Raw genomic sequence first — 20682 nt, 5'->3', positions numbered from 1 at the left:
AAAGGTCTAATCAGAGTGCAGGTATTTCATGTCATTTCCCTTCTCCTCGATTCTCCTCCCTGGTGGCTATTTTTTTCTGGCCAAGACAGAAAGAGGACCACAAAGATCACTTTATTCCCTTTCATCTGCAGCCATATTATTTCTAGAAGATTGAAACTGTTATTTACTAGATGTGCCTTCAATACATAAAGCTTCCAGGTTGAAACTATTAATTTCAAAGATTTGGCTATGACAAAATAAATTACCTTAGCAAAAACAGAAACAACCTGGACAGTGGGCATGTTGCAAAGCTGTATAAATTTACTAAAATTGATTTAACTACACACATAAAATGGACAAATTTTACGGTATGTAAATTGTATCTCAATAAAGCTGTTTAAAAACATCCTGGCTATCATTAACTTCATATCATTTAATGTTCTTGAGTTTATAACTGATCATTAGTTTTTTTGGTAAGTTTCTCACTACAGGTATTTCCTTCCAAATTCTCTTAATTCCATGATTCTGTTATATTTTTTGATCTTTGAGTCAAAGACAACAGACTCTCATAAAAGTAAGATTCAACCTGACACAAAATTCAGTCCTTATTTAACAAAAGATGCTTGCTCCCTATCTGCTGAAGCTCATCACTGTCCTACTTCTGGCTAACAGTGATCTGTTAACTTATTTTATTTCTAGATTTGATAGACATTAAGTGTTCAGAATTTGGCAAACTACTGCCTGTGGGCCGAATCTAGCTATAAATGATTCTTCCACGTTAAAAGTGATATAAACACGTGTCCACAAGCAAAAACAAAAGAATATGCGAGACAAACTTGCAAGGAGTAGTAAATAAGCCAAAGAGATCCAATGCAAAGTAAAATGAATATAGACAATATTGGACTATAATTATGTAATGTGATAAATATAGCTATAACAGCAATCATATTACAATATATAAATGGATCAAAGTAACACTTTGTGCACCTTAAAGTTAAATAATGTTATTATGTCAGACTTATTCAATAAAAATTAATTTTTTAAAAAGCTAAGTTAAAAAAAAAAAGAAAAGAAAGAAAGAAAAGAAAAAAGAAAAAATATGAGAGAGACTCTGTGTGGCCCAGAAATCCACCAAAAAGGTTTGGGATCCCTGAGATGGGTGTTAACCTATTATATTTTAGATTAGCCATTAAATAATAGTAATTTAAAAACTCATTACATATTAAATAGTTCTTTTAGTATTCTATTAAAAAGAACTTATATAAGGTAAAAATATTCCACTGTAATTTCAAATCTGATATGTGTGACTAATACTGACTGAATGAAAATATCAAAACTTACATGGCTTTGTACTGAAAAAAAATTTAATATAGTCTAATGGATGATTTTATTTTAAAATGTATTTATGCAAAAATAAATCTTATAATGCAAAGGCTTGCACTCCTTGTAATAAAAGACAATAACAGGGTGTTTTTCAGCAGACACAAAGGTACAGATTAAAAATACATACCAGTCCATAAGCCATACTTCTTTCATGTTCTTGGGTTATATCTGCTACATATGCAAATACCACAGAGAAAGTCACTGCAAAAACCCCAGAAACAGAGATAACAGCAAAATACCACCTAGGATTGAAAGACAATTGACAAGAAATGGTTAGAAAACAATTATTATTACCTTAATCTTCCTTCATTTTTATAATGTACGTATAGCTAATTTCAGTCAACAGCTTACTAGGACAGTTCATAGATTAATTCTTCTATAAATCATAAGCCCCAGATATTATGTAAACAGGGCTAGATGTGGGCCTTCGATAGCAACTCAGCTACTATGCGGGAATACTTAAAATTAGAAAATGTATTCAGGTCAATTTTTTACCCAATTGTTGAATTGTTAAGTGGCTTTGTTGTTGTTTCTACTAAAAATAGCAACAAACTAGAGTCTACTATAATTCATCTATTACAATTTCCCATCACAGTACTACACAAAAAACAAAATCCAGTAAATAAAACTGAGGGACAAGTTAGTCTATATTTATCTTGAGTCTATGTATAGAAACTAGATGTTTTTCCGTAAGTTATCTTTAGTTCTTCAAATGTTGGCAAAACAACCTGTATGGCAGTGTCCAAAATAAAATGAACAAAAGCTATTTTAAAAAGCAAATTACATTTTGCTATACATGATTCAAAACTACCTGGCTGAGAATAAGAAGTCTCTATTGTAATGCTGATGTTTAGTTTTTAAAATCAAGTGAAATCATATTGCACTTTCAAAATATCATGCCACCGGGACTTTATTGCTTACCAAATTTTTCCTAACATGCTGCTTTCCACAGCAAATAACTTGTTCATTCCCTAGATTTGTTTGGTAAGATTTCATTTAAATGATGAGCATTCATCAAGGGTTTGGCCTTCAGAGTTATATCTCACCTATGAGAGGAAGGAAGATCCTGCCTCATAAATAGCCCTGACCTTTCTAGATTCACCATGGAAATACAGCCTATCTATGATCTAGAATTAACTAACATTAATATTCAAGTGGAGTAGAATATTAGTCAAAGAATTAAAAAATCTACAACTAAATTGGGCTCTATTATCTTGGGAAAATCATTCTCTTTGTGAGCTTTCCCTCCCTTCCTCCTCAGTGGAAGACTTGATTTTAATCAGGGTGGCCAAGAGCCCAGCCTCCTGTAACTAGGGGCAGCGTATGCCTGAAATCTGACCAAACAGATGCAAGCAGAGGTTGGGTGGGAATTCCATAGTTTCCCTAAAGGAAGGCAGTATGCTCTTTGTAGCCACTCCTTCCATCTTTTCTGCCTGAAGGTGACACAAGCTGGAGCTCACTTAAGCAGCCATCTGGACAGTGACGTGATAGTGGAGGATGGCAGAGCATGAAGATAGAAAAAGTCTGGTTCCCGGGAACTGCCCTACCAGCTCTGGACTACTCAACTCCAGACTTCTTTTATATGGAGAGAGAAATTAGCAATGAATTTCCTTGTTTTTAAGAAACTATTATTTGGGACTTTACTGATATATAACAAAATCTATTCCTAATTAATATAGATAATGATGATAAACCTTGTGTTTTTAACATCCTACTTAAGAAAATAAAAAGTTAGCAACCCTATCCAGTACCTAAAATATTGTTTTGAAATTTGGGCTGTGAAATCCAAAAGCAGATTAGCTGGTAGTCTACATGCTTCCTATAGTGGCATCTAGTTCAAAAAACTTTATTACTTACTGTTATATTACTTAGCTACTATATTTTTAAAGGCCCTTTTATCTGTATCAAAGAATAAATGTATTAGAAAAATAAATTAAAAACCTACATAGATAGGATGGATAAAAGTGAAAGAAATAAGGGAATATTCAGAAAACAATTAATAGTTGATATTTAGTTGCTATAATCTGAATGTGCACATACCATGGGCTGATCTTCATTAAAGGAATTGGGGCACACGTGAAAAATACTGTTAGCAGCAAGAAGGATTTTCGGCCCCAAACATCAGAAAGAGCACCAATAAGTGGGGCACTGAGGAATGACAACAAACCCTAAAAAAAAGTTAAATGAAGAAAATACATATACTATGTATACTGAGGAGCCAAAAATAAATCATTTTTACTACCACAGAAGAATTTTAAACAAGTTTATTTCTAAAATAAGTATATCACCAAACTTTAGATAAACAACTTGTTTCTTGTCTGTATATAATTTTTAAATTTCCCAAGACCATACAGAACCATCTGCAGGCTGTGGTAGCATATTAAACACAAAACGTTCTAATGAATTCTCAACCACAGCTCTAGCAATTCTAGAAGGAATATCATATGCTAATTATCAGTTTATAAACTTGTTGATCAAATGGAACCAAGAGTAAAGAATATGTAGAATAATCAAAACTTTACCATATTGATATATTTTATACTCATACATTTTTTAAATAGTTCTTTTCTCTTCAATCTATATTCTTGTTGCTAGTTTACAAAAAGCACTCAGATCTTTGTAATGAAAGTGCCAACACATAAAACACAGGGGAAATTTGTTATGATGTGGTTTACCATTATTATACATAGTTGGCTATATGTAAGTCAAATCATATTTAAAACCCAGTTCATTTAAAAAGTGCTAAGTAATCCCCCAAGATATACTCCAGTTGTAAAAATTAATACTTAGGAGATTGATCAACTAACTTAATAAACCAGCAGAATTACATATATTTACATAAGTATATGTGTGCATGTTTGTGTACATGCATATGTATATATATATGATTGATCCTACCTTTACTCCTTGAATTAGGCCATTCATCAGAAATGTATGTTTAGGGAAGGTTTCATGTAATACCTAAAGAATAAGAACAAAATAAAAAGCTCATGCTACATTTTGTCCTAGTAAAACTTAAAACATCCCTTCATAACACAATCCAATTTTATTTCATATAAATTTTCAGGTTTGTATGACACTATGCATATGAGTAAATACTAATAATACCAAACATTTATATGGCATTTACTATGTCACAAGGCACTAAATTGGGCACTTTATCTCATTATCTCCTTTCATTCTTTGTAATGGCCCTATTAGAAAACTGATACACAGAGAGGTTAAATGTCTTATCTAAGATCACATAGTAAGTGGCAAAACTGAAAGTGAACACAGGAAGTCAAGCTTGAAAGTCCATGCTTTTAATCACTATGGTATCCTGCTTCCAACATATAACCAACTGACTTATAACTCCCTTTACAGACAGGTGTTATTATCTAAGATAGGAGACTAGGAGAATAAATAGGGAAATTTTAATTGCCGAAAAGTGGACCTAGAGATTCCATAAGGTAAGAAAGAAACAAAAAAAAATCCCAACCCATGAAAATGTATAACAAGCTTCTTTATCCTTTCCAAGGCCTGGTCTCAAACCACATGGCATCAGTTTGTTCACTGGGTAACAAGTGAACCATGGGGAACTCACTGGTTGAGAAAGTAACTGGGGGAAAGGTAACTAAAAAAATAAAAAGCAGCAACCACCATTTTCACAGCCTATGTATCAGAGGCTTTAATACTTTTACTTAATCCTAACAATATTATGAATTAGATATTACCACTTTACAGATGTGGCAACTGAGTTCTTGCTTGACTTATATTATACCATTATACCATACTGTCTCTCAATAAAAACAACAGAGAATGGCAATGTGGGGAATGAGACAGGTTGAAAAATCTTCTCTTTAGGAAGAAAAACTATGCTGGTTTCTAACATCCTGCAAGTAAAACCTTTAGAAGGATTAGAAGGCTCGCTTTTCTTCAGTTACTCTTCTGCCAATAACTAGAAATTTAACAAAAATTAGCTTTTATGTAAAAATAAAATTAGAAATGTTTAGTATTCAAAGAAAATCACTAATATGGGAAAAATCACATATTTATGATATTCACATATTTTGTGATTCTCAACGGAGGGTGATTTTGACCCCCAGAGGACACCTGACAATGTCTGGAGACATTTTTATCACATGAGGGATGAGGGAGGGCAGGGGTCAGGGGAAAGAAAAGACGTTACTGGCATCTATGAGGTAGAGGTCAGGAAGGCTGGTGAACATCCTACGATACACAGGTCAGCCCTCCCCCGCAATAATCATCTGGCCCCAAATCTCGATAGTTGAAAAACCCTATTATTTATTATTTATAGTGAAGACCCACGGATTCAAAGAAGGTGGGTGCAAACTTTTTCTATAAAGAACCAGACAGTACATATTTTCAGTTTTTTCTAGCTTTGCAGGCCATACAGTCTCTGTCACAAGTGCTCAACTCAATAAAAGCAGCCATAGACTATATGTAAATGAATAGGCATGGCTGCGTTCCAATAAGACTTTATTTACAAAAAACAGGGTACTAGCAGTATTTGCTCTGGCCATAGTTTGCTAGTTCTTGTACTAGAGAAAAAGATTTAAACTCCTTAAACTGGTATCCCCAAACCTTTCATAACAACTCAAATCTGCTTTTGTTCCAGTTATTACTAAGGGCCAATTCTTTCTAGGGACAAAGAATGGATTTGGTGTTAAAAAGAAAGAAGGACATAACGAATGCTTACAAGAAGTTTTGTAATACGCTAAATCTTATTTCTAACAATTCACTTTGCCAAGCCATCTTCCATTCCAATCAATCTGGTCTTTTCACTACTTTAGAAATATTCCTATGCTTTCCAATATTCATACTTTTACACATGATATCCTATCTACCATAAATGTTTGTTCCCCTTATCTTCCCTATCTAGTCGACCCCAAAATCTTCCGTATTGCTCCTTTGCTACCAAACTTTCCTGTCCAAAGCAATCAATTTCTCCTTTAGGGCCATATAATAGGTGATTACAGCACTCCCTTGGTCATCACATATAGCTTTCTAATATTTTTTATATTACAGTACTCTGTTACTTAGGTCTTGTATTTTTCATCTTTTCAGGTATTTGCTAAATATTTCTTTTCAATTATATTTCAAACTTCTTAAGGGCAGACAGGCACTATATCTACTATACTTTGCATTTAATATATTTTTATTTCTATTAGTGCCTCATCAATAGAGTGCCTTCATATTATTAACTGTTCACTAAATGTTCATAATTAACAGATTATAAATTCTGCTTTCAAAATGACTTAATATAACATGACAATTATGCAAATTGATTTAACCAAATGTTACAAAATAAAAACTTTTATAACCCCTCCAAAGGAGTATTGCTAAAGATAAACAAACCCTCGTGTTTTTTTTTTAACAAAAATTTTAACACAGAGACAAATATTAATATAAGAAGTAATAAAAATGTTGGTTGTAAAGATTTTTGATCCTGGGGGACCCTTAAGCACTGGAGCTCAATAGGAAAAAAATGTATCATTTTCCAATAAATTTTATGGATCTTAAAAATGTTAAGAACTTAAAAAATTTTGAGAGTAAATAGTCCTTAAAATATTAAATGCTTCAGGACTATCTCTGAGCAAAGAATGCTAAGCCATTGATACAGAAGAGATGCTGGAGGACTGGAGCGCAGGGTCTTGCTCCATAACATGGATTGTGCACCTAGCAACTTGAACCATCAGATATTGGCCTAGTATTTCTAGAACCATAGGTCTGTCAAAAAGTGAAGCCACTTCTTAGCATTATAGATCCTTAGACCTACTGTCATTAATTCTCTTTATGTAAATGTATATTATTTAGTCAATCAATAATCACTGACTGAACACCCACTATGAACCAACCATATAGTCATAACCTCTCAAAGTGTTAGATTACTGTCCTTAAAAATGTCAATATAAAATTCTTCTGTGTAATTAACATAAATCCCCTTGTTGGAGATTTCACCATCCTCCCCTGGCCACGTCCTCCACATAAAACGCAGCCTTTGTTCTTTGACTGTATTCTAGAACAGTGTTCTGGAAGCTCTATGGGCTTAAAACTCAAAGATAATTGCAAACACATGAAATTTTTTAAAAATATCTTTTAACTTCACATTACTTTTTAAAATGAAAGCTATTATAAATCCAAAACCAAACATTTATTATAATTAATATGTTTTAAATTTGGTTATCCGTTAAATGAATTAATTCAAAGAGTATCTTTGAAAACTGAAAGACTTAAACTTTATAATTTTTGAGAGCTATGTATGGGAAGGGAGAGATACATAAAATGCAAATAAACTCAATTATATCTTCATCCTCACTTTCCCTTTTTAAATGAATGTTAAGAGCTGTGACTCTCTAGCAGGCACCATTTATAATCAGTTTCAAAACACATAAGACAGAAATAAAATGTTTAAAGGTTAACAAACTTTTGGAAGAGAGAGTAAAGTGCTACAACTTGGTGCCTTCTACCCCGAAACTCACTTTTCCCCACACCCCAACACGGGGGAGTACAGGAGTCCAAAACAAAGAGAAAAAGGCTGCTAATAAAATCAACAACAATAAAAAATTGCAAGCAGAAAGTCTCAAAATGAGACTCAATTAGTATATTGGTTCTTAATTAGTGATATATACTAGATATATGAGAATCACTTCTAAAAAATACACATGCCTGAGCCTCCCCCTTTAAAACTCTGATTTCAGCCAGACAGGTTGTAAGGCCTAGGTATTTGGGGGAAAAAACAAAAACAAAAACAGGTATCACGAATATTCACCTCTGGTTTAAAAAAATCACTGAATTAATAGATACCACATTCTAACAGCTGAAACCTTCATCTCCAGTTGGCCAATCTGTCCTAATGGGGCTGGTAAAGCCTACCCTGAAGCCAAAATCTCCTAAAACTGATGGTTGCCTGAAGGGATGAGTAGGACTGCAGGAGAACTTTCCTGTTCTTACACATTTCACATTGCTTAATGGTCTACAACAGGCACACACTGTGTTTCTAATTACTAAAAAAGTAACATATATAACATATAGAGAGAGGACTGTATATATATATAGATTTCCCATGCACAATTTTTTTTCAGTGATGTTTCAAAGATTCTTGCTGTTCCAATGCCCAAAGGCCAGAACACCAGGAAGTACCTAGAGTATAACAAATCTCAACACTTAGATACATCTAATCTCTACAATTCAATCCTTGTTTTACCTAAAACTCGACACCCAAGGTTTTCCCCATCAAGCAAAAAAATGTAGAGCACAAACACTGCAATTATTTTTTTAATGTGTATACATTAAAGATGAGAAAAGAATCAGAAAAATAAAACTCTGAGCTTAACATTCATTTATATTTGAACTTATTTTTCATGAGAGAAAGCTTGATTTAAAAAAATATAATGAAGTGAAAAATTGAAAAAGGTAAAGAATTATGACTATGATAATATTACGGACAACTGCCCCATGTAACACCTCATTTCACCATTTAAAAAAATTCAAGTATTAAAAACAAACATGGGAATTAAGAGTAACTGTTACAACAACAATGGGGTGAAAGAACTCTTTCCATAAATAAAATAATTGGCAACAATGTTATAGCAATTATTCTAAGATATGTATTTATGCTGGCAAAAGAAAAATAATTCATTAAGTCCCAAATTAGCACTTTTCATTTTCCTGACCATAATTCAGTTCAGTATTCTAAAAAGTAAAAGAAAAAAGAGAGAAAAATAAAAATCAAAGGTACTATCCATTTTTTAATTAATAAAAAATAGTTAAGGGCTTCCCTGGTGGCGCAGTGGTTGAGAGTCCGCCTGCCAATGCAGGGGACATGGGTTTGTGCCCCGGTCCGGGAAGATCCCACATGCCACGGAGCGGCTGGGCCCGTGAGCCATGGCTGCTGAGCCTGCATGTCCGGAGCCTGTGCTCCGCAACGGGAGAGGCCACAACGGTGAGAGGCCCGCGTACCGCAAAAAAAAAAAAAAAAAATAGTTAAGAACGTACTGAGCACACAGTTTTCCCATAGCTATGAAAAATGAACTAAGCAAGCAGTTATATCTAAATAACTGGATTTCTTCCTTGTTCTTAAAGAAGACAATCTCTTTTTGTGCAATTAGAAAAATGATACCAAAGTTAGACAAAAAGTTGAGATATCTAAAAAATATAAACGAGAAACGAATTTAAAAACCAGCTACACGCACTTCAAATCATGATGACAAATTATGGAATCATCACAAAAAGCTTTTTTTTTGATGGCTTGCTCACAGTTTACCCAATATTTTAATCTCTCTACTTAGCTAGTAGTTGGGCTACAGATAACCTCAACTACCTAAAACATGGGTATGAACCACTTGCTACCAGTATTCTCCAAGACTGAGCACTAGGAACAAAACAAGCCTAGGTTTAAAACCAAAGCTGCAGTTTACTATCACAGTAACAAGTTGCTTAACTCTTCTAAACCTTAATTTCCTCATCTGTATTATTGAAACTGAGGAGGACACTGTAGGGGCTGCTGGGCACAGGGAGCCTTTCTGTTCAGCCTCCATGACCTTCCCTGAGTTCCAAAGGGCAGATTTGAACAGTTGCTAATCCAGGAAGGGAAGGGATGCAGAGTCAAGGCAGGAACAGTCAAGAAACAATAGTGCAGCCTTAGGGCAGGATCCTGGTTCCACCTCAAGGGACACACATAACAATATCTTTAAGCCCTTTTATAGAATTAAAACCAACAAGTGGAAGATGTCAGCATTCTCCATACCAGAGAAGACCAACTGAGGCCAGACTAAAGGAACCAGAGAAGCTCATCAAGAATACCTGAGATGAGATTTAAGGAGTGCAGGCCCTACACATACCCTCCCTAATCTTATCAGCAACTCCACCCTTGAACTATTGCCATAAAACTCGTCAAATCCTCCCAGGTTGGGACACATATTCATAGTTTCACAGAGGGCAGGAGCCCACTGTGTTCCTCTTTGCCTGGCAAAGCCATAAAGCTATTCTCTTCTACTTCACCCAAAACTCTGTCTCCAAGATTTGATTCGGCACCAGTGTACAGAGAGGCAGAGCTTTCGGCATCATTATGAGGCTAATTCCTCATTGATAAAGTGGTTTTGAGGGTTTAAAGTAACATATTTACAGTGCTTAGTACTATGCCTGGACTCATCATTATATAAATATATACAAACTGCTATTACAAAGCTCAAGCACTTTAAACCATAGGACTAATGATCCACCAGACAGATTTATATGTTAAATTGGTAGATTATAAATAACCACACTCTAATATTAGAAAGCTAATACAAAGGTGTGAGAACACATAGTTATTACACCACCACAGTAGCCCTTGACATCAGGTTATTACAGTATAATGTGGTTACAAATGTCATAATGATTATTAGACTAGTTCAATCCATCTATATATGATCACTCAATTTATTTATGAACAAACTTTTTATAAAAGTCTTTTTTGTATATCAACAAACAAGCTCATGAAAATACAAGGAAGTATATCTCTTTAAAAATCTGTTCTTCTGGGATTTAGAAAGCTGTACATTTATCCTGAATACACCTTTCAAGATATCATAGAGGTCTACCATTACTCCTTCCTTCATTCAATTCCCCTCATCTAAACCAGGAGACAGGAGAAAACTAGCTATCACCTAAGATGTTTGGTCTGGCAGGGAGGTCTTTTTGTGAGGTTCTAAACTTGGGAATATTTGAGTAAAATCAGCTTAGAGCTATGAAAAGAATGACCTCTCTAGATGGTTACCTCTAAATCCTCTGCCTAAACTAAAAGAAACTTGTATTTGGAAAATGCAACTGCAGGAATGAAACTCAAAATAATAATGTTGAGTGATTCAGGGCACAGACACCATTCTTCCTAAGCTTGTCAGTATAAGAATCCTTTCCACCTTCCCCAGAGGGGGGACTGAGCCCTGTTTAAACTTGTCCAGTGTTCACCAGAAGAATCAGACCCGCCCAAGCCCTGCTAAAAAGTAAGGGAGAAGTAAAGGTTGGAAAAGACAACTAAACCAGTAAAATACAGTACTAAAGGGCTGACGATATTGGTGGGAGAATTAACCTTGAAAAGGAAAAAGGGCCTTTTTTCCCTCCCAAAACTGATTTCCCTCCTGAAACCGAAGAAAAATAAATTTTAAAGTCAGTGATAAATAAGTTAAAAGATTACTTACCACCAAGGTGGGTGCTGTCAATAATCCCCAAGCAAAAAACTCCAAAAAGATGACGATAACCGCATGATAAACACTAGGAGAACCTATTCCTTGAGGCTACAAAAACAGAGTTTTAAAACATTAACGGTGCATTCCAGAATTACTAACAATGACAACAGTCGATAAATATTTACAGAGAACATTCATGTATTGGGCACTATGCCAAATATCTGGACACTCACTGTCCCTGTCCTCAAGGTGATGGGGGCAGACAAGGAAACAAATACATACATTATATAAGCACAGTGTGCAATGGGAACACAGAATCCAGAGTGGGGAGGGGAGTATCAGAATTCCAGGAGGAAGGCTGAAAGGATGTAAAGGAAGTAGGCCAGGAGCAGGAGTGGGAAGGAGGACAACAGAAGTCAAGGAAGCAGCCTGCACAAAGGTGGCAAGGCTTAAGAGCAGGAGGCATTACAGGACTCATACAGTTCAGTACAACTAGAGCACAGGCTGCACACTGAGAGTACTGAGAGATGAGCTAGAGGCACACAGGGCTAACTTCCATGCTAAGGAGTCTATGTTCAATTCTGAAGGCAATGGGGAGCCACTAAAGGACTCGTGTGATCAGATGAAAGTTTTAAAAAAGATCATTCCGGCAAAGATGTAACAGATAGATTAAAAGGGGGCAAAACTAAGGAAAGTTAAGAGGCTACTGCACTGATCTCAAAACATAAATGAATCATGTGGCAAGAATGGTAACAGACACCAACATGGTTCAAAAGCAGAAAAGTCCCGAGTAGTATATGAGAGATCTGGGACTTGATATACACAAGAAAGACATTAAAAATTAACTTTATACTGCTGCTAGAGATATCTTAAGAATTACTTCAGTTGCTGGATTTTATATTTCTAAGGGCAATATTAAATTGATAGAAAAGCAAATGACCTATAACATTAACTCAGTCTCCATTAACAAGTTTATATAACAGAAAGACAAGTTTAATGAATACATATAACAATGTCATACTTAAGTTTTAAAAATATATTCAGTAGTCTTATGTGCAAAATATTAATAGTATTTGGATTTCTCTATACACTAAAAATGATGCTACATCATTTTATAAAAATAGATGTCTCTCCCAACCTGCAGAATACAGGTACCTGAAAACCCCCTTGGTAGGAGAACTTGCAGTTGAGGAATCAGAGACAACAGAGGTGGGGTAGGGGTTGGGAGACATAAGAGCTGAAGGACCATGGCTGGGAATGAGTTTGTACAAGACCTCATTCATTCAACAAACATTCAGAGTACCAGAGGTGCTGGGATTACAAAAACCAGTAAGACACACTCCCTGATCTCAAGGAGCTCACAGTGTAGAGAGGAAGAGGCCTCACTATAATCATCTGCTTATATGTAAATGCAGTAAAAGAGATATATACAAGTTAGGAAACAAGGAAAGGTTACTGCAAGAAATGAAGTAGTGTGGACAATCACAGCAGAGAAAACAAACCAGATGAAGTAGACAATGGCCATGACAGTTTAAGGCTGAAAGGAAGGCAGAAGAAGTAGCCTCTAAGCTTTGGTAAGGAGTTTTTCATCTTCACTCTAGAGATATAGGAAACCATTGACGAGTTTTAAGCAAGAGAATGGTGTGATGAGACCTGCATTTTTCAATACATCATGGTGATTTCCTAAAGGATGTAACAGGAGCAAACTGCATGCAGAAGCAGGCTATTAGAATCAATTCAAACAAGAGGTGATGAGGGCATGACATAGGGGAGTGGCATGGATGCTGGAGGGGAGGGAACGGAAATAAGAATTTAGGATTTGAAACTGAAAGAATTTGATAAATGTGGGAGGGAGAATCAAGAAGAAGACTTCCAAGTTTTTAGCTTGGTTGTCTACTAGTGGAAGCTGGTAGCTTCCTAGCTCTTTTTTCCCCATGAGGCTCAGATTTACTTCAGATTCTATCTACAAGATAACCCTTGTACTTAAAACATTTCTATTGTCCTCTGAGGGCTGATTAAAACAATTAGTCAGCAGCAAATGTGATATCTGAAACCACCAGAGTAGGTGAGATGAAGTGTGAAAAGAGCAGTGGGCTAAGACAGAGCCCCAAGAAACACCAAAATTTAAGTATAGTTGACCCTTGAACAATGAAGGGGTTAAGGGGCACCGAGCCCCACACAGTCAAAAATCCATGTATAACTTTACAGTCAGCCCTCCGTAGCCAGGTTCTGCATCTGTGGATTCAACCAACTGCAGATCATGTAGTACTGTAGTATGTATTTATTGAAAAAATCCATGTATAAGTGGACCCCGGCAGTTCAAACCCATGTTGTTCATGGGTCAACTGCAGTGGGCAGAAGAAAAGGAACCCATGAAGATAAAGGAACAATCAGAGAAACATCAGGAGAATCAAGAGAATACCATGTCACAGATGACAAAGGAGCAGTTTTAGGAAGGAAGGGGTAATGCCCAGTACCAAATAGATAAGGTAAAAACAAATGTCCACAGGATTTCGTTAAGCTCCAAACTAGTTTTGTTCACCATCACATACTCTCAGCATCTATTAAAATGCCAAGTAGAACTTCTCAGGGCCTTAAACATGCTAATTTATATTATATTATTTATATTACGAATCTCCAAGAAGATATTATTTTCCAAACTTGACCATGAAATCCTCTGTCATATAAGAGACAGTATCTCACCAACACTTGAGTTCCTTGGAAAACTGTCTGAGAAATAGTGATAAAAAGTAAGATGATAATTACATAACAATGTGTATAAATATACACATAGAGCCAAAAGCCTGGAAGTGGCTGCTTAAGTGAAGAACACTTAATCATTCAAGGACAGTGTTGGGAAAGCTTTGCAAAGGTATTAATAACATAGAGGGAGTAGGGATGGAGCAAAGTGAATGGATACAAAAAATATTTAAGAGGTAGAATAAGGACTCAGTCAGTGGATGACTAGATGTAGCAGAGGAGGGTAGAGAAGATCAAAGATGAAAAGATTTCAGTTTCTGCCTTGGTCAGCTGGACAGTGAAGAAAAGGGAAAGAATAAAAGATTAGTTTTAGGCATACTAGTTTGAGAAAAACGTACAGCATTAGCTGAATTTAAAGAAAACAAAATGAGTAAACTATGCAAGAAATAGCAAAAGATTAATATCTTAACTAGGCAAAGCATTCATGAAAACCAATACAAAAGCACTACGATGCTTAAAAATATAAAAAATATAAACAAATAATTTTAAAAATAGCTCATAACATTCTATCATGGAAATAACCATTCAGTAAAAGCTCCACCACAAAGATGTTCACAGCAGCATCACTTATAGTAGTAAATATGGAAGTCTAAATGTTCAACCTTTAGTTACATATCCTATAATCAAATCATGGTATATAAATTAGACAGAATAATATGCAGCCAAAAACTGCTTATTGATCATCTTTAATGACAAGTAAAAATGTTTATGGCAATGTTAAATTTAAAAAAATCAAAGGAGGATATAAAATTGTATGTGTAATTTCAACTATGAAGAACAAAATAAAAACTCACCTCAAATGTTAACAACGGTTATATTAGGTAGTGATTTTAAGTGACATAAAATTGTTTATTATGCTCTTCTGAATTTTCTAAATCTTTTCTAATAGTCATGACTGTACTTTAAATAAGAGGGGCTTCCCTGATGGCGCAGTGGTTGGGAATCCGCCTGCCAATGCAGAGGACACGGGTTCGAGCCCTGGGCCAGGAAGATCCCACAGGCCATGGAGAAACTAAGCCCATGCGCCATGGCTGCTGAGCCTGCACTCTGGAGCCCGTGAGCCACAGCTACTGAGCCTGCGCTCTAGAGCCTGTGAGCCACAGCTACGGACGCCCGCGCGCCTGGAGCCCGTGCTCCATAACAGGAGAAGCCACCAGAGTGAGAAGCCCGTGCACCGCAATGAAGAGCAGCTCCCGCTCACTGCAACTAGAGGAAGCCCACGCGCACAACGGAGACCCAACACAGCCAAAAATAATAAAATAAATTAAAATAAAATAAAATAATCACCTCACGTCGGCCAGAATGGCCATTATCAAAAAATCTAGAAACAATAAATGCTGGAAAGGGTGTGGTGAAAAGGGAACCTTCCTGCACTGTTGGTGGGAATGTAAATTGATACAACCACTATGGAAAATAGTTATGGAGGTTCCTTAAAAAGCTAAAAATAGAACTATCATATGACTCAGCAATCCCACTACTGAGCATGTACCCTGAGAAAACCATAATTCAAAAAGAGACATGTACCATAATGTTCATTGCAGTTCTATTTACAATAGCCAGGACATGGAATCAACCTAAATGTCCACTGATAGATGAATGGATAAAGAAGATGTGGCACATATATACAACGGAATATTTCTCAGCCATAAAATGAAATGAAATTGAGTTATTTGTAGTGAGGTGGATGGACCTAGAGTCTGTCATACAGAATGAAATAAGTTAGAAAGAGAAAAACAAATACCGTATGCTAACGCATATATATGGAATCTTTTTTTTTTTTTTTCTTTTTTTTCTTTTTGCGGTATGCGGGCCTCTCACTGTTGTGGCCTCTCCCGCTGCGGAGCACAGGCTCCGGACGCGCAGGCCCAGCGGCCGTGGCTCACGGGCCCAGCCGCTCCGCGGCACATGGGATCCCCCCAGACCGGGGCACGAACCCGTATCCCCTGCATCGGCAGGCGGACTCTCAACCACTGCGCCACCAGGGAGGCCCTGGAATCTTTAAAAAAAAAAAAAAAAAGGTACTGATGAACCTAGTTGCAGGGCAGGAATAAAGAGGCAGACACAGAAAATGGACTTGAGGAAATGGGGTGGGAGGGCAAAGCTGGTGCGAAGTGAGAGTACCATCAATATATATACGGTACTGAATGTAAAATAGTTGGCTGGTGGGAAGCAGCAGCATAGCACAGGGAGACGGGCTCTGTGCTCTGCGACAACCTACGGGGTGGGATACGGAGGATGGGAGGAAGGCTCAAGAGGAAGGGGATATGGGGACATGTGTATGCATATGGCTGATTCGCTTTGTTGTGCAACAGAAACTAACACAGTATTGTGAAGCAATTATACTCCAATAAAGATCTATTAAAAAAAATAAAAATAAAAAATAAAATATTTTTTAAAAAAATAAATAAGAGGAAAATGTTTTACTTATCTAAGAGAAAAACTATGTAAAAGATAGGTAGTTGCATATGCTTGTCCCTCCTAAGCCATTCTCTCATATTTCCCAGAGTTGGGGGGAAGAAGTGTGTGTGTGTGTGTGTATGTGTATGTGTGTGTGTGTGTGTATGTGTGTGTGTTAAGGCAGGGCAGGGGGAGAGATAGTTGCTTGCCCTAAGGTACTGGTAATTTTGAGAGTTGTATTATATCCATAGTCATCTATCCTGTTTTAAATGAATTCAAAAGTAATACAAGATCTTAATAAAACTGACAAATTTTTAAAATATTTTACTAATCTGGAATTACAGAAACTTCTAGGCAGGACTTTTGATGTAAGTTTTAACGGAATACCGATCCATAATCAAAATTCCAGGACAATTTGGGAAGAATACAAGGGTCATGGCCTGGGCAGAAAGACTAAGAGAAGAGGGTTAACAGACAGGTAGGGGGCAAATATTTGACCAGTGCGTGGTTTACAGCATCAAGAGTAGAAAGTTCAGCATAATGAGATCATATCAACATACGACATTTGAAGATTCTCAAAAGAATTAAGAGGTACAAAGTGGAAAATTCTGAAGGAGACAAATTTGAACATAAACTAACACGTACCCAACCCGAAATGCCAAGATATTCCGCCTAAAAGCATAATAATTACTATGCCAAAAGTACATTCAGCTGAGTAATTTCCCTCTTATGGAGGCATGAGAGATGATTCCATGGCAGTCACCTCTAACTTCAACCTCAGAAGTCGGGGACAATCTCCTTTAACCCCACCTCCACCCTCCAATCTAATTCCATTTCCCAAAGCATACTTTCCATTGGTAACATATTTGGTTTCATCATCTAGGCTTTTGGCTAAGCCTTTTAAAAATCTACTTATTTATTCTTCTACCCTGTAACACTAGATAACTTTTACAAAGTTATATTTTGTTTTGTAAAGTACCTATTTCATTTTATTTAACTTAAACTTACCTTTTTCAAGCTCATGCTCTCTGAGGCAGGCCTTATGCTTTATTCTTCTACAATCTGGAGCATGTGGTACATGCATAGCACAAAAGTGTTTAATAATTAATAAGTGTTTGCAGAACTGAAATGAATTACTCTGTAAGTCTCCTCTACCTATCACTTTAGGCATTCAGTATATGGTTACTGTATTTAAATATTGTTAAAAGGGCAATATATTCATTAATTAAATTTGCAACTTCCCCTATTAACTCCCTCCTCTATACTCTGTCTGCTACTGTATCATCTATCACATGGGTTTACTGTACACATACATGAGATTAAAATAATAAAAAAAATCACTAAAGACTTAGAATGATTTACATTCATAATCTTATCTACCCCTTCTAACCTTTCAAGTTAGATACTGTTATCTCCATTTTACAATCCAATACAGCACTTAAGAGATGGATCAGTCAATCCAGGCAACTGCAAAGCCCACCCAAGTCTGGAGCTACACTGGTTGCAGTGGTTACACTGCGTATATTACCACAGACTGTTACTTAAGAGTAGGGATCCAATCTTAACCATCTTAGTATCTGAATGCATAGCTCAATGCCTAGTATAGAAAGGGTATTTCATGCTCATGGACTGACTGATAACCCTTATCATGAGAGTCAGTAGCTGTTAAATGACTTAAGTAAGTCACTTTACCTCTCTTAGCAGTTAGGGGTAAACTATTAATTTCTTACCTAAATCCTCATCTAACTCTCAAATTCCACATCTATGATTGTCCAATCAATATGAGTTTATGAATCCAGCAGTTATTGTGGGGAATATGGACTTTAATAACTTATGTTATATTCCTATCAATGAAGAGAGGGACTTATATGGGTTGTTGGCCAGGAGAAAGAAGTAATTCCACCAGTAACTGGGCATTATAATCCTATTTATTAAATAGAATGTTATCATGTGAGGAAACCATGAGAACAAGCCAAACTGAGGATCATTCTTCAAAACAAAGGCTTAGACTATTAAAAATGTCAATATTATCAAAAATAAACAAAAAGCTATTCTAGACAGAAGAGACATGGCAACTAAATGTAATAATTAAATTCTACATCCAAAAAAAGACTATAAAGGACGTTATTGGGAAAATTGGGGAAATGTGACTGGCCTATATATTACACAATATTATTGTATCAGTGTTAAATTTTCTGAATATAGTGATTATATTGTGGTTATGTGGGAGAATATCCTTATTCTTAGGTGATGCATCCTGAATGTTTTAGGGATAAAGTGTCATGATGTCTACTACTAACTCAAATGGTTCAGAAAAAAATGAAAAAAAATATATAAAGGAAAAACAAATGTGGCAAAATGTTAACAATTGCTGAATCACAAATCTATGGGACGGGCAAATAGATATTCATTATGCTATTCTTGCAACTTTTCTGTAGTTTTGAAAATTCTCAAAATAAAAGTTGGGGAAACAAAAAACACAATGAAAAATATAAGGTATGGAGAATAATTTTGAACTTAGAATTTAATACTGACAAGTTATCAATCGAGAATGAGGATAAAATAAATCTCCAGAAAGAAACACTGAATTTTCTCTGAACAATATATAACTAAGTTTACTAAAATAATTTAATGTAAAAGTCTTGCACAAAAAAAGACAAAGATTCTTAATTATAGACATCTAAGACCTGGAGCTTTTCATGGAAGAACACTAAAACGAAAATTTCTATAGAGAATACCATAACTACAGAGCTGCTTTCCTGGGATCCTGACACATTATGGAATAACTGAAGGAAATAAGGCTTTACTGCTAGTATTTGGTATCATGTTTCCTCTCTCACAAAGTCAGCTGGTGTTTTCTTATTTTCTATGACCTTAATCAGGCAAGGCAAGGTTTACTACATTTGTGAACAAAAAGAAAACTGATCCTTTATATCCTGAAAGTATGAATCACCATAAACATGTAGAGACACCATTATACTAATTAAGTCACTTTGGCTTAATTTGCAGCAAGACTTCAGAATTATTTTATGGATACATTATGGATCAATTTAAAAGAGATATTCAATATTTGTATATCACAGAAGTGAAGAGGTATTGGTTAGATTGCCCCTAAACAGAATGAAATACACTTCCTATAAATATTCAAGAAGAGTATAGTGAGGGGCTTCCCTGGTGGCGCAGTGGTTGGGAGTCCGCCTGCCGATGCAGGAGACACGGGTTTGTGCACCGATCCGGGAGGATATCGCGTGCCGCGGAGCGGCTGGGCCTGTGAGCCATGGCCGCTGAGCCTGCGCTCCGCGGTGGGAGAGGCCACAGCGGTGAGAGGCCCGCGTAACCGCAAAACAAACAAAAAAAGAGTATAGTGAGATCAAGTTTTACTCTTAAAAAAACAGAGAAGGGGCTTCCCTGGTGGCGCAGTGGTTGAGGGTCCGCCTGCCGATGCAGGGGATACGGGTTCGTGCCCCGGCCTGGGAAGATCCCACATGCCGCGGAGCGGCTGGGCCCGTGAGTCATGGCCGCTGGGCCTACGCGTCTGGAGCCTGTGCTCCGCAACGGGAGAGGCCACAGCAGCGAGAGGCCCGCGTACCACAAAAAAATAAATAAATAAAAAATTAAAAAATAAAGAAGATTTACAGCTTGAGACTGTACTGCTTTGAGGTAAATTTTGAAAAGATAACTAACATGACAATCTACTGCATCCCTCTCCATTCTTAAGGGGAAAATATGTGGCTGGCTGTTAAATCAAGTCATCATTACATTAAGTTGCTTATCCCCCATGAACACCGAATGGGTTACACAGTTCAAATGACTATAAACTAAACTCACTAAAAAGGTAAAATAAAATTAAAAATTAAAAAACCCCCATCAACCCAAAAATCAAACTGTCACCAATGTCTAAGATGGAGCCTAAGCTCAAGACCTGTCTTAGGGTAATCTCTAATTACTCAATTCATAGAGTTAAATGATAAAATATACCTCTTGTTTTAAAAAG

At 36.3% G+C, this 20682-nt stretch overlaps 1 protein-coding gene across 3 annotated transcripts in view; it reads right to left on the bottom strand.

The window, feature by feature from the left end:
- The window catches only part of MFSD14A (major facilitator superfamily domain containing 14A), a 46660-nt gene that overhangs the window by 14322 nt on the left and 11656 nt on the right, over positions 1-20682 (bottom strand). For all 3 annotated transcript variants that reach the window (XM_082614319.1, XM_082614320.1, XM_082614318.1), the window contains exons 2-5: positions 11544-11639; positions 4261-4323; positions 3403-3530; positions 1490-1604 (exon numbers count right to left, since the gene is read on the bottom strand). In XM_082614319.1, coding sequence (XP_082470445.1) covers positions 1490-1604; positions 3403-3530; positions 4261-4323; positions 11544-11639 — 402 coding nt within the window. The remainder of the gene's footprint in view (positions 1-1489; positions 1605-3402; positions 3531-4260; positions 4324-11543; positions 11640-20682) is intronic.

Source organism: Mesoplodon mirus (genome assembly GCF_964341445.2).
Source record: "Mesoplodon mirus genome assembly, chromosome: 3".
Classification (NCBI taxonomy): domain Eukaryota; kingdom Metazoa; phylum Chordata; class Mammalia; order Artiodactyla; family Ziphiidae; genus Mesoplodon; species Mesoplodon mirus.
Note: the sequence above shows the minus strand (reverse complement) of the source record. Positions and strands in the feature narration are given on the sequence as shown.